Source organism: Acipenser ruthenus, chromosome 5 (assembly GCF_902713425.1).
Source record: "Acipenser ruthenus chromosome 5, fAciRut3.2 maternal haplotype, whole genome shotgun sequence".
NCBI lineage: Eukaryota > Metazoa > Chordata > Actinopteri > Acipenseriformes > Acipenseridae > Acipenser > Acipenser ruthenus.
Window position 1 is genome coordinate 50485733 of NC_081193.1, and position 24004 is coordinate 50509736.

Below are 24004 nucleotides of genomic sequence, written 5' to 3' on the forward strand. Positions count from 1 at the left end.
AGCAAGAACCTATTGAATAGGCTACTGAAATATATACATTTCAGAACCATTAGTTCCCTCATTTAAACAGATGGATAGAATATGTAATAATTGTATTAAATGAGGTGTAAATGCATGCTGTCTGTGTGTGCTGTGTACTCAGCATTGGATATGTTATGTTGGCTATAGCGAGATAATACAGTTTGAAGATAAAACAGTGTAGTATACCTCTTCACTCTATATAGGAATGTTACCATGTAGATGTAAGCAATGTTAATATGTACAGTTGACCCTGGCTCTAGGTATAAGAGTGATTTTTTTCATCAGGGAAGTCTAGTGGGTATATTTCCTGACTCCCCTCACATGAGATTATGTCATAAGCGTGACTGAGGAGAGTCATCGAAATCTGACACTAAATCAAATGACCCTCCTTCTTGGCCTTTTCAGGATCCTTCACTTTATGAAGCCTAATCAACATGTTGACCGCCCGTTGAACTTCACTGCAGTTCAAAATACCAAAACACTACGAAAACAACTGTACAATATTTCCATTACACACGTTCATAATATACACCATAAAGCCAAAGACAGTATCAATTGTGAGAATTATTGTAATTGTTCAAGAGTATAGTGCTAATATTAATGCATGAAATGCTAACAAAAAAGGAAAAATATACAGAATATTAAAATGTTTGCACAACTACAATATACTGTACTGCATTCCTATCATAAACAAACAAACAAACAAACCTGTGGTGAATTGCTGGGAACTACACTACTACGTCCGTTTGTAAGAAATAGACTTAGGTAAGATACCATTATTTAAAATAAAAAAATAAATACAAAAATAGAAATATTAAGGGTACATTGATTCAGAGGTGCAGTGAGTGACGACTGCACAAATCAGTACAAACAAAACAAACTAGTTCACCCATAAAATCGTATATGTTTACAATTTTAGATAACCGAATTTGTTGCTCATCAGTTAAAGTCACATAAATTTGCCGAATTGTGAAACAAATTATATTGAAAAGAACTTTCAATGTCAAACTCAGTACATCGTACCCCGTTCAGATGGGTGTTTCCTTGTTTTCTGAGATAAAATCATTTGCGCATGCCCGGGCAAGCGCAGTACATGGCATACAATGTTTTAATGCGAACCGTAAAATAACACCACACCAGTGTTTTTTTGCAGAACTGTATTGCAACGTCTGTTCACACTGGAGTTGCTACCGGCGTTCTACCGGTATAACTGTATCACTTCGAAACCCAGACGAGAGCAAGTTTCGTACCGGTACAGTTACAAACTGACTCGGAACAGATCAAGTATGGACAGGTGGATAAGTACAACAATGGAATGAATGAGTCTGAGGCATGCACAGACTTGCACCAAGGATATTCTTCATTACCAAGATTCTCAACTCTGCCTTTATTCTAAACCAAAACTAATTTGACCAGTATTGTTCTGATACAAGTGTGAACAGGACTTCTGCTCTGTGTGAAGCACTCATCTGTGTTTTCTGCGCATGCAATAGCTCTGATATAAGTGGATTGACATAAACCAGCTTAAACCAGTTTTCTGTAAAGCACCTTGGGGTCTATGACATAAGGTGCTATATAAAGTCTGTTTCAAAGCTCTTTTCACAATGTCTGCTCTAGTGTACTGGGGTTTGAGATCTGTCCTCTAATTCACTGCAGGAAGAGCGATTTAAAAAAAAAAAACATAACAAGTGCTCTGGCTTTTCTGTTCTGTACCACATCATGGATCATTATTGCTGTGTTATCTGTTTGACAATGTGGGCAATAATCTTTACATATCAGTGCACTAGAGCAGCCATTTCGAAAAGAACTTTGAAACAGACTTTAAAGCTATAAGTGTAAAAAGTTGTGAGCATGTGAACAATGAAAAGAACAATTACATGTATGGTATTTAAACAGTTGTAGCAACAGGTAGGGAATGTAACGCTATGTTTTTTGGAACCCTGCTACTTACTCTTTGAATGTGAGCAGGTAAATCGCAACAACATCGGTACTGGACTGGTGTTAAAAGTGAGTTGGAACAGAAAGTGGAATGAGTATATTCTAACCTGTATTCTAACCTGTATTTAAAACATTGCAGACATGTCAACCACAAAGTATTCACTCCATTGAGACCCGTGCTGAAAAACCTTGGGATTGAAGAAAAACCTTAATCTAGACAACTATATTTTTTTTGGGGGGGGGGGAGGCGCGCTGGAGTGCAGCTACGCCACTGACCTACACTTAAGGGCTATCTATGCACACCGGGAGCGCGCAAACGACACGAATACAGCACAAGCACATAACAAAAAAAAAAAAAAAAAAAAAAAAAAAAAAAAACCTGTAGCTAGTCATGAAAAGAAAATACTGCGTTTGCTGCTTTTGTGGAGACGAAATAAACAATTAACAGTGAATATTTATATGTTATCTGGTTTAACATGTAAATTATTCAAAATGAATACATTACACATATTTATTTGTAAATACTGAGAAAATTAGTTTAATATACTTTTTTTTTTTATGATTTTCAGTTTTTATAAAAACTGCAGTTAGTGTGTGAATGTGATTATTATTATTGGTCAACATTATTAAAACAAAGAAGTGTCATTTTAGAGAAATACGAAACCAGTGTGTGGCGCTCCCCGTCACTTTGACTAAAATTAAGGTGATTTAAAGAGAGATAGACATACCATCAATTTCCAATTGTTCTGTTATTTCTTACCATATGACGTCTTTCTTTTTATTGTCCTTATAACCACTGACACTGGAATCATAAAGAACATTGCATTTTTCAACTTTAATAATTAAATTCTCATTGATGTCCAATTGTCTTATTTCTGTGGTGACTTCTCCGTGAACGACAGTAGAACGGCTCCAGCAGAAAAACCGTCAGTTTGAAACAAGGCTAGTATTCTACCTTGGAGTAAGGGGGGAGTTTGCGTATCAGCTACAGGAATATACTATATTCCTGATATATATTATATATTCTATATTCTATATATATTCTATATATATATACTATATTCTATATATATATTATATAGAATGATAATGTACACCACTTCATGCCCCCCCCCACCAAATAAAAAAAAGAAAAGAAATAATACGCTTGGACAATTGTTTGTTATACAAACGTGAAAATCCATTGCACGGCCGTGAGACTCTCAAAATTGTGAAAAAAAAGTGAGTTTCACGGGGAAACCTTGACTTGAGATTTAACATTCATTAAGAGCGTTTGTCCGCTAATATCTTTATTTCTGTTTCCTTTCCTAAACCATGTCACTGTTCAACGTAATAATTAAAAGAACACAATTCGCTCAAACAAAGGACATTCTTCTTACACTGGCTAAGCATATACAATTAAAGCTCACCCTTGGATTGATTTTATTTTCAATATTTCTTCCCGTGTTAGGTGCGCGTGCACGTTTTGTATTGACGTCTGTAGTCCCGATAAGACGTGCGCGCCCATTACAGGAAGAACTCTTTCCCAGGTCACATTGTCGATATGGCTGCGTTTTCGAATTTGCACAAATGCGTTGTGTCACAAACAGGAAAACACACAGCGACTGTTATCTTCTTACATGGCTCAGGTTCAGTTTTTTATTTTATTTTGAATGTTAAGGTAATCTGTATCGTATGGGTGTAACAAAAACATTCAGTTTTTTGCCATTTAAATTAAACTGTTGACAGTGTCAGTGAAGTTCAGTTTTGCTCTGCGTGACACAGCCTACGACGCTTTCTGTACAAAAAAAGTACTAAATACCTTTGTCGAAATATGTTACGATAATAAACATATACTAAATGTTCTGATTACAGATCATATGATTTTATTCAGAATTAATTATTTGCTTCAATACATTTCACAGGAGCAATCCAACCATGTATAGTTGTTTGGTATTTACCATGACTTGTTATTTTTTTTATTTTTTTAAAGATTGCTCGGATAGGCACATCGTGAACCTGTATTACTGCGTGTTGTTGCTGTACAGAAAACATGCTGTTAATGTGACCATTGGCACCTATAATTTATACACTGCCCCCTCCACATTTGTAAATTCTCTCTAATCTAATTTTGAATGCGCGGATTCAGTTCCATTTTGTTTATATTTAAAAAAAAAATACCACAAAAATGCAAATATAGGAGTATCTCAGCTAAACAAACATGTATGTTTGTATTTTAGAATGCCCAAAGTATGCAGACTGAAAAAAAGGCGTCGTTTAAATAATGTAGTCTAGATAGAACATTTCGACTATGATACCCCCAATGACTTAAGTCGTGACTTATTTTATCTTGGGGCCATATTTTACAGTATATGATCATATTATGTTAATTAATTAAGGTACCGAAAAACCTGTATTATGGTTACCTAAAGTAACAGATGCATGCTGTTTAACTAGGTGGTAAATCCCAGTACTGATGTTTACACAGGCAAATGACCAAAGAAAATAAGCAGCTACACATGGTTAGTCCTTTTTAGTGCAGGTGTAGTTAAGAAAACCGTTTTTCAAGGAACTTGAACGTTTTGATTCTCACCTAACTTTCTAGTTTTTCATTTTATTATTGGGACCCATTACATTGGATGTTAAACATAGCTGAAGTTTTGAGAAATAATAAACAAAAGTTATGACCATTCAGTTGTATAAAATCAGTTTTTATGATCAATAATCCAATACTTGTATCTAAATCTAAAACAGTGCATGCATGGAGTGTTCTCATAAATAATTATACATTTTGTTTTGAAATAAAATGTTTTTCGGATTATACCCAAATGCAAATCGAATGGAATGTGAGGCTAGGAATCATTCACAAAGCCACCATCCCAATCTTCTAATTCGACACCATTTTTGGGGTAAAATTGTCTGTTCATTTATAGAAAAGTAGCAAATGTAGAATAATTGCTGGCAATTATTTCCTAGTGTCGTAGAAACTTTGGGAATAAGGTCCATCGAGTCTTTATTTCTTTCTTTATAAATTGTGAGTTTGTAAGTCTAAAACCTGTGGGTTGAAATGAGAATTAGTTTTGGGAGCAGTACAGTATGTGGTGTGCAGTGTTCTAGGGATGTGGTTTTGGTACATTTTTATGAACATTTAAATGCTATGCAGGTGTCCGCGTTTAAACCATATCTACATACACACACACTCTATTACATTATGATGTATACTGACAGCCCTGGTTATTATTTTCTAAGCAAAAAAACAGTAAATAAGCAAATCACGTTTTAACATCGTAAAGACTTTGCTACAAAGAAAAAAACAAACAAAACATACTCACCAAAGTATATATTGAAATTAGGGCTGTCTCGCTTCAAATTATTGATTGGTTAATTTATGGGCATTAGTTGATTAACCAGTAGATTAATCTGTGTACATTTTTAATAAAGGGAACGATCTTATAGCGGCTGTCCTGCATTTAATACTAAACAATCAATAGAATCTAAAAAAAAATAAAAAAAGCCCAATGGTAATTTGGTCTTTTTAAAATAATTTGTATTATTATTTTTATCTTAGTAAATGTCTCTCATTGTATTTGTACTGCACTATTGAGATTACATTATGTTATATCAAAGAACAAAACAAAAACAGTAATAATATGTTACAGAATCTATAAAATGCACAGATTCCAATACATTGTTATATTAACGCTACTGTTCATGGATCAGTGCCACAGATGTGAAATCCAGCTGTATGATCAATGTCAGCTCTGTCAGGTCGAGACAGAGATACACTTTTTACTGCAGTGCACTAAATATAAGAAGATAAGGGAAGCCTTCTTCCTGAAAATACAACATCTCTGCACAGAATTCCCAGACTTGCCAGACCCAGAAAAACTCCCCATCCATCTCGGAAAGCAGACCAGCTGTATAGAAGTGGCAGCCCAGTACACAAGCGCCTGTCGCAGCCTGAGGGACAGAGACTGAACACTGAGGCTCCTCACACAGGGAGGGAGGATACATTTTTATTATTATCATAGCATCATTATTGTTGTTCTTCATGTTGAATATTCTCTTATAAATATGTTGTAAACTGTTGATTGATTACATGTAAATTGATGACAATTGTCATCAATGCTTTGGCAATACCTAAACTGGTGATGCTAATAAAGCACTTTGAATTTGAACTTGAATTTGAGAGAGAGAGAACAATAGATGGGCTTCAGTGAGTTACAGGAAAATAATTTAATCTAGGGTTTCTGTGACGTCATAAATTACGAGACCGAAGATTTCAGTGCTGTACATATGTTCTATGTCGTTATCCATTTCTCCAGTTTTTCTGAGATAAAAATGTACCAGAATAAACATATTCTCATTTTGTTAATCATTAATGAACATTTCTGTACTGTGGGTGCTGTTGAGTGACTGAAAACAAGACATTTTGTGTTTGAATTGAAAGTCATGTTTGACATCACTACTCTGGTATTATCACTTTTTTTTTCGAATGGCTCAGGATGCAAATATAGCCTTCATCCATGTATTATATATATATATATATATATATATATATATATATATATATATATATATATATATATATATATATATAATCCCCTTCTGTTGACAAATTACATAGATATCAACAAACCATTTGCGTAAAAGTGTACTGGCAAATTAAAGAATACATAATTTATTTACACTTATGCGTTCTCTGAATGAATATTGAAAAAAAAAATCTGTTTAAAATTGTGTTATACATATTCACAGGGATGTAAGGGCTAAATAAATGCCAGTCGCCATCTACAGCGTTCTGTGTATTATGGATATTTGCTTTTTACTGCCATCAGTAACTCCTTCCACAGTAATTTCTGAATGTTTTCATTTCAAATGATGAAGCATTGAACGTGTTTTTGTGGTACAGCAATTTTGTTTGGCGTAATTATTTACATACCACGGTTTTGTCGTCCAGTTCATCAAAATACTTCCAAATGTGGCTTCTCTTCATTATTTTGTTTATAGATGCCATTTTATTAAAACATATATTACAAACTTCAGAAAAAAATGCTTCTCATTAACTTTAACTTTATTACACCATGGAGTTGATACCATACCACGCCTACAACAGCATGATAAACAGAGTGCACCAATGAAGTGCCAGATCGACCGAGAATAAAACCCGCCCCAGTGTCAATCTTTCTGTATCACCAATTAGAAAAGCTACTTGGAGGCAATTGCCAAACCCCTTCCTTTTTACTCTGGCTGCACAGCAGTTGGATAAGTGACAGACTGACTGTATATGCTAATAAATTACTAAAATTAACCCATTAAAAAATATGCGTTTGGTGAAATTTGTCACATGACCGATTATACATCTAGTATATTATTCAACATTAAACCACTTCTTTGGAGTTTATACATTTAAACATTTAAAATTCCCATCCCTAGTAAGTTCATCCATAAAGAAGTAAGTTTGTTTTAAAGCAAGTTTGTACTTTGTGTTACAATTTTTAAATGCAAACCATGATCTTTTTTTCTGTTAGGTGACAGTGGCCAGGGAATCCGAACATGGGTTCGTGATGTGCTGAAACAAGATCTTGCTTTTCAGCATATACGAGTAATTTATCCAACAGCACCTTTAAGGTATGTGACCAATAGACTCTGTAATTCTGTTCCAAATTCATCATATAGGCCTGTCCTGTGGTTGTGCATTGATGTGAGAGAAGAATAACTCAAACCAGAGATGCATGGGTAATTGGTAATATTAAAATAAAACTGTACACAATCGCAACACAAGAAGACAAATTAGCCCAGGTGCAATGCATACATTTAATATGCCTGGCAAGTTTTCCTAGACCTTGTGGTTAAGCTGGAACTGGAGCGACATTTACTCCCCTGTTTGTCGCCCACTGTTACATCTCATCCAAGCCATACCTGGTAATAAAGGGATCTATTCATAAACTAAATTAAATAAACAGATGTGCCATTTTGCTGAATTGGTTAATCTGTATGGGGATTTTAGATTTTGTGTTGGTTAGAAAAAGATTGTTTTAAAATTGCAACAGTCTGTGTGAGTGGGCTGATGGCCTGAAAACAGGACATGATGCCACCTGACCAGTATTCATTTTAAAGTTTAATCCCTGGCACTGTTTGCAGAACATGCACTTTCATGGAACTTCACCGGACAGTTCTACTCTTTAGATACTTCCTAGTTGGTCCATGTTGCTTGAAAGCCTTAGTTTTGTATTTCTGTCCAATTCATCTCAGAAGAAATCAGTTAAAGACAAGTCTGCTAAATAGCGTCTTTAATAACCAACCCATGTTTTTAATCCTGTTGTATATATATTGTTTGAATGTTTTTAGTTATGGTGAATTACCTTATATAGCAAAGCACTATGTAACACAATTTTTGTTCCTGGGTAGTAAGTGTTATTTCCTAATTGCTTATGCCTCAAAAGTATAGAAAATTATTCCCCACAAACTTTGCTTTTGTGACCAGGACAGTGATATTTTGAAATTTACCTATTTCCAATGAGAAAACGGCGAATTTGTGTCTTTTCGTTCACATAAAGTCAGAAAAAAACAACATATGAATCCAAATTAACATGTATTTATACTAAAGTAATACAAAAATGACTACAAAAGATTTAGAAGTGAGTAGTTTTTCAAGATTTACGATTATACTGTAAATCACTTTCACGAATCAGCCCCCAAATGTAGTCTCCCATCATGTTCTCGTTATACTGTCCTTGGTAGCGGCGTTCAAAGTCCAGTATATCCTGGTAGAAGCGCTCGCCTTGCTCCTCCGAGTACGCTTCCTTGTTCTCTTTGAATTTATCAAGACGATCAAGGATATGGACTTTGAGGGACATCCTACAGCCCATTGTGCCGTAGTTCTTCACCAGAGTCTCAACCAGCTCCACATAGTTTTTGGCCTTGTGATTGCTCAGGAAGCCCCGAACCACTGCGACAAAGCTGTTCCAAGCCGCTTTCTCCTTACTAGTGAGCTTCTTGGGGAATTCATTGCACTCCAGGATCTTCCTTATCTGTGGTCCAACGAAGACACCGGCTTTGACCTTTGCCTCAGACAGCTTAGGGAAGAAGTCCTGAAGGTACTTGAAGGCTGCCGACTCCTTATCTAGAGCTCTGACAAATTGTTTCATAAGGCCCAATTTGATGTGCAGTGGTGGCATCAGCACCTTCCGGGGGTCCACCAGTGGCTCCCACTTGACGTTGTTCCTCCCCACAGAGAACTCGGTCCGCTGTGGCCAGTCCCGCCTGTGGTAGTGCGCCTTGGTGTCCCTGCTGTCCCAAAGGCAAAGATAGCAGGGAAACTTGGTAAAACCGCCTTGGAGACCCATCAGGAATGCCACCATTTTGAAGTCTCCTATGACCTTGATGCCATCTCAGAAAAATGCAGATATGTATCCACTTAGGCAGCTGGAACTAAACTGAACTGGTGGGCTTAAGGCCCCTGTATTTATACTACTATTTATATTACTGGAAAGTTCTAGAAAGTTCTAGAAGTTACTCCAAGTTTACTCAGCACTAAATCTATCTGGAATGTTCTGGAAAATAGGTACATTTCAAAATATCACTGTCCTGGTCACAAAAGCAAAGTTTGTGGGGAATAATAGCCATTTTCTATACTTTTGAGGCATAAGCAATTAGGAAATAACACTTACTACCCAGGAACCAAAAAAAATAAATAATAATTGTTACACGGTGACAGTACTGTTATACAGCAGGGGAGGCTGTGGCTTGTAACACATTTTCGTTACTTAGGTTTTACAGAAGTTTTTGTAGACATCCCTATTTTGTAACAATTTACCCTTTGTGTGCAACAGGGCACACAAGTTAAGTCGTTACAGAGAATGCAAACAAAAATAAGCATGGCAAAATATTTAGTTATTCCATCTTTAGCCATCACTAATTAAAGTCAGCCCTAACAAGACTCTTAACTTTTACAATGAAACCCCCAATGCCTTTGGCAACTGTGTGTATTAAATACAAAGTCTAAGAAATGTGGTTGCTACTGTACAATTATCTAAGAGGCTAAAAAATAGCAAAATCACACAGGCTTCTTGCTTTTCGCTTGTACATTTAGAACTGACGTATGCATGGGCTATAAACAGCTGGGCACAATCTGATTGTCCAATCTATAACAGTTATACCTAACCCCAACTTCCGGAAAAATGTTGTTTTGATTATTTCAGTTAGTACATAAAAACAAATATTTGCATCTCTGTCAGTGTTGAACAAAGCATAATGCAAATTGCAAACAAATTGGTGGTCAAAAAAAGTTTTAACATTACGGTTGCAGGCCAGCCTGTTATTTTCATTAAAATGTAAGTACGGTCTGTCTTTTTTTTAGCTGTGTTTTTCATGCAAAGAAGTATTGATTGTAAAATGTCACTTAATCTGTATAATCAGTGCTGAGGATATTTGCTTAACAGCTGGGTAAATAGCTTGTCAAGGACTATTGTTCCCTCTGTTTGTTGCATTAATACAAAAACGTGTGTGTTGCTCTTATTTCCCCAGCTGCTGGCTTTTTAAGATTTACTTTTTTTCTGGCAAAGCAATATATATGTTTGTATTGCCTTTTTGTTTCTCTAGCCAGAAAGTTATTATTGAAACATCTACTGGGAAAAAACACCTGTTACCAGTACTAGAAAGTGTTGGGTTTCTTGTGTTAAATTTTATTGAGTACTGCTCTGTTGGGTAAACAAGAAGCATTTTTAAATGGCTGCCCAACTTTACAGCTGTGTGTGTGTACCACAATTGAGGAAACAGGCCCAGATTTTATCTCTGCGGAAAAGAAAACAGAAATAGTAACATGGTCACATCAGTTTTCCTTTCCACGCTTGATGCATGAGTTAATATTGGCTCTTGATAAAGTCATTATTTACTGTTGTGTAATTAGGCAAGTACAACAGCAATCCCAAATCCAATCTTTCTATATCATTTCATTTTCTATTTATTTTTCATTTATTTATATATTTGTTTATTGAGTCAATTTTCTAGTACAACAATTTGAAATGGTTAGATGGTTAATGGTTGTTTGTGTTTAGTTTTACGTTGAAAATGGAAGTGCATGTTTATTTAAAACTATTTAACAATTGATTGTTGAGCTGATAAAATTTATAGGCTACATTTGAAAAAAGTACATTTGTTTAAACATGCTGTTCAGGAACCCTTCGAAACAAAGGGTTATAAAAATAACTTTTACTCAATATACTGTACAATACATTTGTAAAAAAATGTTTTATTTATGATGATTTTATGCTGTAGTTTAAATTATAAATAAAAAGTTACATATAGTAAACACACGCACACATTTACTGATTTTAAATAGTTACTCTAGCCAATTCACAATTCTTTAAAAACACACAAACAAACAAAAAAAAAAACTGTTAGGTTATTATCATAACCCTGGTTCCCTGAAATACAAAATAACCAATACCGTTTGGGTATTTATCTCCTAAACCTGAAACTTTTAATATTGATATACCAAAGCTGCTCAGCGAGCCTGTGATGCAGTAATGGCCCGGCCTCGAGGGAGAGCTTAACTGCAGGGGATGCACTCTCAGACTCCACGTCCTCAGACGGGAACTGTTCGCCCACCTCCTCAGAGGCGGTGATGGACAGTGTGTCCTCCTGTGGCCAATCTGTGCTTGTAGCCCCCTGGGGCCCCAAGGGGATAGGTGGGCCAGGTGGCGCTGAACGTTCCCGCAGTAATTCCGCGATGCCAGTTCCTTGGTGGGAAACAGCTGCCCAGAGCTTTTCCATTTGCTCCGTGTCTGCTGATCACTTGGAATGGCAACTCTTCTTCTTCCTTGGGGGATTGGGAAGACAGTGAGGACAGTTTTCTGCCTGGGTTACTTTCCCAAGTTCGTCGTCCTCTCTCCCTTGGCCCAGAGCCATAGGGTGAGGATGCAGCCACTTCTCTAACAGAGGGTGATGGGGAAGAACGCTAAGCAGGAGTAAGGGACGCAGAGTGCTCCATAGAGCTGTGGGATAAACGTTTCTCAAGTGCGCGCTTGGAGAAAGATGCACAAAACTCGCGGAAGCTGCGGGTCGGTTTGGTGACTTTAGCACCGGGTCAGTATGGTGTGGTACCATGTCAGAACTGTGTCGGTTCCGTACTGGTGCTGTGACTTTAGCACAGGGTCGGTATGGTATTGTACCGTGTCAGAACCGTGTCGGTTCTGTACCGGTGCTGTGACTTTAGCACAGGGTCGGTACAAGGACGGTACCGGTGCGGTGCGGTACGGGTCTGGTATGGTTCCACCGGTTTGCAGCCACAATGGGTGGCAAGGTACAGGGATGCCCACCTGTACAAGCCACTGACAAAACCACTCAGTCAGTACCACACACGAGACTGAGGGAAGCCTGATTGCTAGAATGGTACTAACAGCCTTGATAATGGTGATGCTAAAGCTGTCACCAAAACGGCATCAAGATACTGTAGAAGAAATTGCAAGCAACCATAACCGAAGCAAGTATCTTGGTCCTGTGCAGTGCTGCTGAGCCCAGCAGCTGCTCTTAAGGCACGTGTGCTATAGCACCACGTTGCAGACAGGCCTGCGCGTAATCGCTGTAAAAAAACAGAAAAACGCGAGAAAAAATCTTTCTCCACAAAACAGTTATATAACAATTACATAAATATAAAATAAGAAATAAAATAACTCCAGACTGAGCTATGCAGCCAGGGGGGACAGCACAAAGTCAGCCGACTTATGTTGTTGGATCCCTGGGAAGAAGCAACTCAAGCGTCTGGCTTCAGGCGGGGCACAAGGCCGCAGCAGGACGTAACAAGCAACAGGCTGTAGTGCGCACAATATGCGTAATTAGTAAAAACTGTTACAGCGATTAATTTAATATCACATATAATTTGTGTAAAAACACAATCATGCGAAATACATATACAGATAGAAGCAATAAGTGAACTAGGCTCTCCGATCAGGTCAATCTTGAAAGGAAAACTGGCACTGAGATCTGTGAGCGCAGTCTTTTTGTTCCCTCGGGGGCAGGCCGTGACCATCACAGGCTCGTTGAGCCTCTTTGGTATATCAGAATTCAGGTTTCAGGTCTTTAAGCGGTAAATACCCATATGGTAATGGTTACATTTCTTACTTGAAAGGGAATTGGATGTTATCACCTGCTTAGGCGAGACACTGCACATCCAGACTTGTTCTTATTCATTTTAACCAAAGATTTACCTGTTGAGATGAGGCCTCTTTTACAAGGGGGTCCTGGAAAACAATAAAGGACAAAGAAAACACAATAAAAACGTGTGGTTAAAACTTAGTCAGCAGCATACAACGATCTATGAATAGAGTAAGTAGGGCATGTCTGTTTTCTAATGTGGAATGGAGCTAAAGCATTGGCAAGAGGTTCTAAGCAATTCCCAAATACGATATTTATAGCCAGAGAAAGACACCTTTTCAAATTCCATCTTCAAACTATGATGGAAAGAATTCCATGTCTGGAGTTAATAAGCAAAAGGTAATTATCCCAACATTTTGAAAAGCGGACATTTCAAAAAGAGCTTTGAAACAGACTAAGTTATAAGTGTAAAGAGTTGTCAGCATGTTAACAATGAAAAGAAAAATTACAAGCACGTTATTTAAACAGTTGTAGCAACACGTGGGGACATATAACGCTATATTTTTCAGAACCACGCTACTTACTCTTTAAAAGTAAAAATGCTGCAGCTAAAACAAAATGTAGCTGTAGTATTTTTCTGTCTTTGATTAGCTAAGTTAAACCCGATCTCTGGTTGCTTGCTAGTTTTAACAGAATCTGGTGACATCTGTGTAGAAGATTTATCCAATGGCAAAATAGCCTTAACAAAATGAGAACAAAGCCACTATGAAAGCCTGTAATGCATTGAGCAATGGACAAAATATTAAAAGTGTTGTTGTTAACCCCTAATTAAGCAATGAAGCATCTGCACCATAATTTGGAAAATTTGTTTTCTGTTTTTTTGCTAACCTCAGGCAGACCTGGGGTCAAGTATAGTTACAATTATGCTGCAGTAATTGCAATTATAAATACAATTACGCCCAAAATTTGCATTAATAGCTACGCACATTAACATGTTTACTCTGTTTATTCTACCAAGCAGCAATCACAGGTACAAATACATAAACATACTATATAAAGTTTTTTTTTAAACACATGGGATCGGTAAAAGTAAGCCTGGAAAGGTGTGTAATTGATCAATTGAGTAATTTCAATTACAAATACAATTATACAGGTGTGCCAAGGTTCAGTTACAATTGTATTGGAATTGGAATTGGAATTCATTACAAATTATAATTGTAATTGACGCCAGGTCTGACCTCGGGAGAGCTCGTCTGGATGTGAGCTCACTTTATGTTTTGTGAACCATTTCTCGATTACAAACAGCTGTGTCAAGAAAACACTTTGATAACCATAGTTTCAAGGTACACACAGTAACAAGCTACCAGAACCAGTCTTTGTCAGATGCGGTGATGCATACTTGCGTCTGATATCATTGATTCAAATGGAAGGATGTTTTAGTTGTTGCATTCACCCATTGTACCGCTCAGATTTAAATATTATTTTATGTTTCCATCACAGGCCATACACCCCAATGAAAGGGGCTCAGTCAAATGTGTGGTTTGACAGATACAAAATTTCAAATGATTGCCCAGAACACCTTGAATCCATTGACTCCATGTGCAAAGTGCTTGGGGATTTGGTTGATGTGGAGGTCAAAGCCGGTGTTTCCAAGAACAGGATACTAGTAGGTAAAGTATTTTGATGTATTACAATTTATGTAATAAAATGTGTATTTTTTTGTGTGTAATTTTGTGTCATGTTAAAAAAAAAAAAGAGTCTTTTTTTAATAATGTGTTTGTCGAACTATACCTTTTGTTTGTTTGTTTCTTTGTAAAGCCGGTAATTCCTGTATAAAATCATAAATGCATTTGGAAGCTTCTCAAGCACAGTGCATCAAGTCAGCAAGATGTTTTAATACTATTAACAGTTTGTCCATAGTGGTACTAAATTATTTGTTTATTTAGCAGATGCCTTTTAGAAACAAATTAGAAACAAATTAGAAACAGTTTAGAAACAAATTCTGTCTCCGCTGTCATGACTTATGTGACGTAGCTCGTACATACCAAGCACATTCCTAACGCTATAGGAAGTGCGCTCCTAAAACATTGTACGACTTTAAAAGGGGTAAATCACATATATATATATATATATATATATATATATATATATATATATATATATTATTTATTTCTTCTATATATATATATATATATAACCACATTCTACTGGCGAGAGCCTTGCACTGTCCCTACGTAATTCAGATTCAGGTATTTATTATTACGGTATTATTATTATTATTATTATTATTATTATTATTATTATTATTATTATTAATGATGCACAGATATCATGATCCTGGAGTATGTGCTTCCACCCACTGTTGCCCTTTGCTGATGTCTTTCCCTCAGAGTTCCATGCCGACATCACCTTAGACACCGTTGCTCGTGAAACATCAGCAAGTTGAGCTGTCTTGGTCACTGAAACTCCTGCCAAACGCGCCCCAACAGTCACCCCTCTTTCAAAGTCACTGAGGTCTCCTCTTGCAGCCATGCTAGCCATAATTATAGGCAACCAGGCCTGTCCAGCATTTTTATTGATGACCCTAAGCATGCTGGGATGTTATTTGATTAAATAACACATGAGCCACACCTGTGTGGAAGCCCTTGCTTTCAGTATACTTGGTGTCCCTCATTTACCCAGGTGTTTCCATTTTTTTGTCCACTACCTGTAGATTTACTACCAGTATTTTGAAAATGTACTGTACTAAAATGTTTATATCATTAACCTAAAGCGCTGGATTTGAGTTCCGTTCGTAGAGTACCATAAGGATCAGAATTGCTGAAACTACGGTTCTGTAGAAAAACATGTATATATTATTGATGTACGTTTATGATAAATATATATATGCAGTCCAAAATGTTTAACAAATAATACATGGATAGTACACAGTGTTTTCTAATCTTCTAAGTTTCTAAGTTTTTTTTTTAACCATCACTGTATATCTGATAGCCTTGGGGATAGTGCTGTCTGGTCTGAAAAGGTTTGGACTGGACTGGCATACATAATTGTGAAGCTGGCTACTTGACTGTTTCCTATAATGGGGGAAAAATGTAAATCTGTCTATAGAGGCCTGTAAATGCAGCAAATGAAAACTTACCTGTGTGTTTTGGGTTTCACGTACAATTTAAAGGTTGTTGTTTATAAGAGATGAATAAATGTTTGATTAATTGTAATAATGAATAAATTATATTTTAAAGTACACTTAATTTAAAAAAAAAAGCAAGCTTACTGTTAAAACAAGGTTAACCTAAATCAACAACATTAACAAACTGGAGTGTCAAAAGTACTGCACTGTAATTCGTAGCAGTAGTGGCCTCTAGTGGTGAATGTCAGTACTGCACACTTTACCTGGGAGCTGGTCTCTCAATATGTATATTGGCCGTATTAAATATTGTGTATTGGGTATATGTTTAAATGTGTTTTCTTGAATGTACATGGTTGTGGGGGTAATGTATTGATATTTTCTTTTGATGTATGTGTAACTGATGTATGGGTCATGATACTGGGGGGAGTTTATATAACTTTGTTTTGGGACAGTACCCATTTAAATGGTTAAAGGTAACTTTTAAAGTACACTTAAGCAGTGTGGAGTAGTGGTTAGGGCTTTGGACTCTTGACCAGAGGGTAGTGGGTTCAATCCCTGGTAGGGAACACTGCTGCTGTACCCTTGAGCAAGGTACTTTACCTAGATTGCTCCAGTAAAAACCCGACTGTATAAATGGGTAATTGTATGTAAAAATAATGTGATATCTTGTAACAATTGTAAGTCGCCCTGGATAAGGGCGTCTGCTAAGAAATAAATAATAATAATAATAATAACTTATCTGTGGATGGGGTTGGTACTTATAAAAGGCTAAGAGAGTCTAGCAGTGCATTGAGCTGTTGGTATCTGCATGCTGATTTAACGTATTGAACAAGGGGCTGTCTGTTGTGCTACTCTTTTAAGTGTTGTCAATATTCACTACACCATGTCTGGGTTTGTGTTTGGTTTCCCTTGCTTTTTTAATTATATTTTTTTTGGTGGCCAAATGAGGCAGGGTGCACTTGTGGTTCTTCAACACAACCTCAGAACTTAGTGGAAACCCAGTTTAAAAAAGCTGCACTATGTCAGTCGTTGCACAAGGCCAGATTGGAACATTTGAATATACCCTCCCATATTTTAATATTAATTAGATTATTTCCATTTGGAAAGAGAATTTCTCTGGCTAAAAGAAAACTACATGGAAACCCATACTACCCGAAAGGTACTACCAAAATAGCGTGAGAAAAAGGGGAGACTTATTTTTCTTTTTCCATGGAAACCCGACTATGTCGAAGCATTGTCATTGAATTTAAGATTCTTTTAATATTTTTAAAATTAGCACTTTTGAATGGCGTAACAGTTATGGATAATTAGGAGGTACATAATACCAGACATAGTTAATTCTAACATTATAATTTCAGGAAAAAAGTATAAACCATTTCTTAAAACTAGATTGGCTAGGCACACAAAACACAAATTTGTCCTACAGCAAAATGATACATAAAGCACATGTTCATGCTAGACACTATTGAAATATTATCTTCTTAAATCATAATATTTTGTCATTAACTATAAATACTTCTTGAAGTCACTGTGTGCATTACAAATATTATACAATATTCACCTAGAGACCTTGCTGGGACTGACTGACGAATTGCAGATTTTTCCATGGAAAATGAAATGCTTAAAACCAGGCTTTTGTATTATTATTTAGTTTCTCTTCAGTGGTGAACCACATGAAAACCCCATTACCTAATATTCACATGCGCTCCAGCTGACCGTAGTGTCAAAGATAGCTCTTGTGAGTAATGCTAGGCTGTCGTGCCAGCATGCGACTGGGGGGGTTCTGAATCTTTGTTTAATCATTATAAATCATCTGTTTTTCAGTACCGGGTGTTGGTGTTTAGAAGTAATTGTGCCCCTGTTTGTGAGACATAACTAAAAAATCATAAAAAAGAAGTATATGAACAAAATGTAAATATTTTATTTGACATCATGTACCAAATATATTGAAAGTGTCTACCGGAAGCCATTATAGTAATAAAGTATTTCATGTTAGATTTTTCAATTTGTCAGTTTTTCATTATGCATATGGAAAGCTATCATATGTTTACGTAACTAAGGTTAATCACCAGGTTCCATTCCATTTTATGAAATAGAGTTTGTTCATTTTAGCCATTGCTAACTGATTTCCAGTCAGACTAAATAATGTGAACTCTCATTCTGTCCCTTTTTTGTAAATGTTACTCAATCTGTGAAATCATATTTTTGGAAAAGCTTACAAGAAGATGGCAGCAAGGCTAATTTGCTGATGCACTTTATTTTTTAAGTTTACTTTTTAGGTTTAGTTCTCTTAACACATAAGCTAAACACAAAAACGTCCAGTTAATTAAATTACAGTAACCTTTCAGTCATTTATGATATCTGTTTTATAGACATATTACTAAGAATCTAAAGGCCGGGACACACATGATCGGCACGACGCCGTCGGCTATCAGGCAGCATTTTACTGCCAACACCACTGGCAATGTTACTGAATGGTGCTTCACAGACCAGAACGATATAATACTATAGTGTCGCTGAGTGGGGCCGCTCAAATCAAATCCAATTTTTTCTAGCTGCCACGCGGTACTGTCTGTGGATTAATCCACCACAGCCAAGTGGTGACAACGTGTTTTACAGGAAAAATCATAAATGACACTGTTGTCTACGGAGGTGTTCAAGCACCCTGAAGTGTTTGATCCCTACCATATTTTCTACAAGGACAGTATTTTATACATTGCTCCTAATAAGCATCCTTCCTGTAGCCAATTAGATACTGTTATTACTTCTTTTTTTTTAATATCATTTCTATAGTTCACTACTATTTTTACTAAATAACTGGCTGAGACAGTAAAAAAAAAAAAAGTATAACTTCAATAGTAGGCTACTTGCTGTCAGTAACGTGTTGTACGTTTCTTTGCCAAGTTGATCGCTCATTTCATACACTAGCATATAGAGGACAGAAAAACAACTTTGATAAACAAGTGTTTTTATTTTGTAGATTAAATGGGGGGCATTACAGCTATGGCCAAAAGTTTTACATCACACCCATTAGAATTAACTAATTTTGGGGGTGTGACAGAGAAAGAATGAATCTTGGTTATAAGTCTCCCTCCCGACCTGTGAGGGCGCTGTGTAAAGGGAACAGAGTGCCCTGGACTGGATGGCCTGACAATTCATTCCTAGGGTTAGGTGGAAGTTAGCCATCTAGAAAGGGGGTGGAGCTACGGTACACCAAGTCATCGCCCTCCAGAAGGGAAGCGATTTGGCAACCTTGGATTGGAGGAGAAACACTTGAACTTGTTAACCAAGGGGGCATGACTGACGATATATAAGGGGACGTAGCAAGGTGATCTGTTCCTTTGTTTATGGTTAAGCTGAACCGGAAGGAGTACTGTGAATTACCGTGAGTGTTTTGTTTGTTTTGTCGTGTCTAAAAATCTACTTGTTTGTTATTATTAGATGGCTAACACGATCTGGAGCTGTCGCTTAAGGCCAGCACTAAACCTGGACCACACTGCATCATTGTACACAGATAAATTGTATTACACCACAAGCACTATAGAACTCACTCTGGACTTGTGTGTCTTTGTCTGTGTTCTACTGTGTTTATTATTTACAAACTGTGTCTTATTATTTCGGGACTGCAAGCCTAACCCTAACCCGTTGTTTTGGAACAGTGCAATACACATTTGCACTACACCTATACTTACATCACCCCCTTTGTTTCATAAAGTCAAATGAAACCTGCTGAATAATGTTACGTTAACATATTGAATTACATATCACTTTGTAGTTTTCCATATATTTAACAAAAAATGAACAATTTTTTAAATGTGAAATCTAACGTGAAATACTGTACTACTATTGTGGTTTCCAGTATACTTTTGCAATATCATTTAGTAGTTTCTTTTGATTGCATGATGTTAAATAAAAGATCTAAATTATGTTCATATGTTTATGATTCAATCCTAAAGTTGTAGGTGATGTATTTTTCTACAATTCTGTAGTAGAAAGTCAGTCATAGTGCATACCGCTCATGTCTGCCCAGTTGCAGACAAGTGGCATCGCACCGCAGAAATGCTCAAGGGTGCCACGCCACCTGTGTGTGTTCCGGCCTTAAAGGTTGATCTCATTTTGACATAAAATTATCAATTCATACGTACAAGACTATTCTCAAAATGTTTAATTCAAATTAAAGACTTGCATAGCGGTTTCGGAATTGTACATTTTAGAATTGTAATTGGTATTTTGTCTTGTACGAAAAGAGGTATGCTATGATTTTCTCAATACAAAGCTACAGATCTTGTTCACATTTTTACATTTCCTAACTTAAATGATTAATTAAAAAGTAAAGTCAATAATTTTTTTTTTTTTTTTTCATATTTAAGGAGGTTTTTCAATGGGAGGAGCCATGGCACTGCATTTAGCCTTTCGATTTCATCCGCAAGTAGCAGGTGTCTTTGCTTTATCCAGTTTCTTGAACAAGGACTCTATTGTTTACCAGGTAAATTAAATTATTAAGGTGAGAATTTACTCTTACAGGAGTGGATGCATCTGGTACTTGGAAAGTTTCTGCATTATCTGTTTCCTTAGTATAGGTGCTTTTAATAAACTTGCAAGACTATTGATTCAGAACCCAGTATAAAGGTGTATAGTTATGACCCCTATTGTCACCGTTCTATCATTCCACTAGCACCTGCAGTCTAGTTTTAAGGTGGAACACAAATAGAATGGCCTCTTGATTGTGTCTCCCTACTTTAGCACTATAAAGGGCTCTAGTTAATTTACATTTACACTGTTGGAAAATACAATGATCTGATTCAATAATTATTATTCCAAGCTGGACCAACATACTTCTGTTGTTTCGTCTCTTAAGGTACATTGTCATTGCTCTACAGAGATTATTTTTTTCTATTGGCATTCCATCTAACACACACACACACACACACACACATATATATATAACAGATATATAATGACAGATTAGAGGGAAATGTAGTCCAGGAGGGGCTGAGGGACTATATCACCCAGAATGCCACGGGAGGGAGCCAGGATGAAGTTCACCTGGCTCATAGAATTAATGAGTATCACCTGCCTGTGATTATCAGGCAGGTATTTAAACAGAAAAAAATATTTGTTCAGGGCAGTTTCCAGTCTGTGTGAAGAGAGAGGCTGTCATGGTGAAGAGACCTGTGTGAATGGAGAAATGTTCGTTATATCAGGTTGTTCACTATAATAGGGTTTGGCAATTTGCTGTATCAGAATGATGAATAAACTCCCAAATTGAACTTTGTGTGAAGATGGCAATGATTGCTTAAGTCACACATGATTCGCACTACAATAGGTTATCTATGAATCAGCCTTATCTTCGAATTAGCCTAACATTCACACTGGAGAAAGTTCAGTGTCAGTCACTACCATGATCGTTTTATCCGGGTAGATTTTGTAAAAGTGATTGTTCTAATAGGGTTTATTTACATTGAAAAAAATGGTTCTTGCTGCTTGGATCGTTAAAAAAGGAGGTTCGTTATAAGAAGGGTTTGATATAGTGAAGTGTGTATGTATGTATGTATGTATATATGTGGCAGCAATGTGGAGTAGTGGTTAGGGCTCTGGACTCTTGACCAGAGGGTTGTTGGTTCAATCCCAGGTGGGGGACACTGCTGCTGTACCCTTGAGCAAGGTAATTTACCTAGATTGCTCTAGTAAAAACTGTATAAATGGGTAACTGTATGTAAAATTAATGTGATATCTTGTAACAATTGTAAGTCGCCCTGGATAAGGGTGTCTGCTAAGAAATAAATAATAATAATGTATGTAATTATATACAGTGTGTGTGTGTATATATATATATATATATATATATATATATATACACACACACATATATATAAAATCATGCTGTGTCAGGGACAGGTGATTGACTGAGTTAAATATTTCTTATATATGGGACAGCACATACAGGAGAAGATCGGCTTCTCTAAAATGTTTTAACAGCAGACATATTTCAAAATTAAAGTTTTTGAAATAGGAAAATAAATAAAACCATAAATCTAAAGTATTGGATTCTCTGCAGGTACTCCAGAACAGCGAAGCACCTCTTCCTGAACTTTTCCAGTGCCATGGAAAGGCCGATGAGCTGGTGCTATACCAGTGGGGTGAAGAGACCAATGCTTTGTTAAAATCTTTAGGAACGAAAACTTCATTTCTCTCTTTTCCAAATCTATACCATGAGCTCAGCAGGCCTGAGCTGGAACAACTGAAGTCATGGATTTTAAAAAAACTGCCATAAAATGCTGAACAAACTTTTTTTGTAACCAAACTCATTGGAAACGTTAATAAAGTTGAAGTTGAGTAAGGAACTCTGGGACGTTTACATGACTGTTGGTTTTTGTTTTGATTATTGTTAATTTTTTTTTAAAATTAGGAATCTGATACTATACTACATTTTAGATAGATCCATTACTAACTATTGAATGTGTACTAATATGGAACGAACAATCTGTTTGCCTGGGAGTGTGAACACAAAATAATTAGTTATATATATATATATATATATATTTTTTTTCAAGGTTGCCGTATGGGTATTTACCTCCTAAAGACCCCGGAACCTGAATAGGATATATCAAAGCTGCTCGCCGAGCCTGTGACGCAGTCATGTCCCACCCCAGAGGGCTTAAAAGTACTGCGCTCACTGACCTCTGCGCCATTTTTCCAGGTTTAAGGGAATTTTTTTTTTAAAATTAGGAATCTGATACTACACTATACCACTGACTGAATCACTGACCGGACAGCAAAAGTCTGTTTTTTGCAAACCTTGCTTACTCAATGTTCATTGCTGTTTGGGTATTTCCGTGCAAACGTTTTATTTATTTTTTTACTATAGGTTTGTGTGACAATCTGGCTGAGTGGTGATGTCAGAACCAGGAAAGGAAACACAGTACTGCGAGCTGATGTGATGAATTGAATGTGCTGCTGCGCGGTTTATTATAAAACAGACAGAAAATAAAATGCTGAACAGAAAACAGGACACGGCACTTGAGGCCAAAATAAATAGACAAACAAAACAAACAGACACTAACAAACAGGGACGAACACTAAACACAAAACAAGTACGGTGCTGGTGCTTCCATGTGAATGAGATGTGCATCTATATATACAATTGTGCTGGGATTCAATTACCAATTATTCACTTGAATCCCAGCATGTGAACTAATCTGTGAAAACCCTGTGCTCACATATTATGAAGTACTTTAAATGCACGTGAAGTGAAGTGCAATCCCTGTGCCTAAATACAATGATATATTTAAATAACTCATGCTACACACACCCATTTATATCCCGTGCAGCAATATCTGTACACCAACATTTACACACTACATGCAACATATAACATACAAATGCACACAGGGGCGGGGCACATTGCCACAGTCTGTTAAGTTCGAGAACTACACTGAAATGTATTCTGCTTTATTTTGCCATTTACTAGCGGGATACGATTACTGATATTTGAAAAAAAAAATCATGCACAGCAACCCTCGTTTTTTGTTGCAGGACATTTTATTATCGTTTTATTACGAGACATTATTTACTGTTTCTTTTACAGAGACTACACTCAGGCCGGTCTTAAACGTGGTGCATTGCACACGTACATTGAGAGCAGCTGCTGGGCTCAGCAGGAATGCGCCGGGCCAAGATACACGCTTCGGGTGTTGATTGCTTGTAATCTCATCCACAGTATCTTAATGCCGTTTTGGTGACTGCTTTTAGCATCACCATTGCGAAGGCTGTTAGTACCATCTAACAAGCAGGCTTGCCTCAGTTTCGTGTGTGTACTAACTAAGTGGTTTTTGCCAGTGG

At 36.7% G+C, this 24004-nt stretch overlaps 1 protein-coding gene across 1 annotated transcript; it reads left to right on the top strand.

Annotated features, from left to right (window-relative positions):
• Positions 1–3454: 3454 nt before the first annotated feature.
• lyplal1 (lysophospholipase like 1) lies at positions 3455–22520 on the top strand. The gene is made up of 5 exons (XM_034003427.3): positions 3455–3587; positions 7470–7569; positions 14536–14705; positions 20533–20648; positions 22221–22520. The coding sequence occupies exons 1-5, from the start codon at positions 3503–3505 to the stop codon at positions 22434–22436; spliced, it is 687 nt and encodes a 228-aa protein (XP_033859318.1). The 5' UTR covers positions 3455–3502; the 3' UTR covers positions 22437–22520.
• Positions 22521–24004: the final 1484 nt, after the last annotated feature.

Bases quoted from the DNA above. Each gene is read 5' to 3' on its own strand.
- lyplal1 (XM_034003427.3), top strand. From the start codon at position 3,503: ATGGCTGCGTTTTCGAATTTGCACAAATGCGTTGTGTCACAAACAGGA. The intron at 7,570-14,535 runs GTATGTGACCAA...TTTCCATCACAG, and splicing joins TATCCAACAGCACCTTTAAG to GCCATACACCCCAATGAAAG. The intron at 14,706-20,532 runs GTAAAGTATTTT...TTCATATTTAAG, and splicing joins CAAGAACAGGATACTAGTAG to GAGGTTTTTCAATGGGAGGA.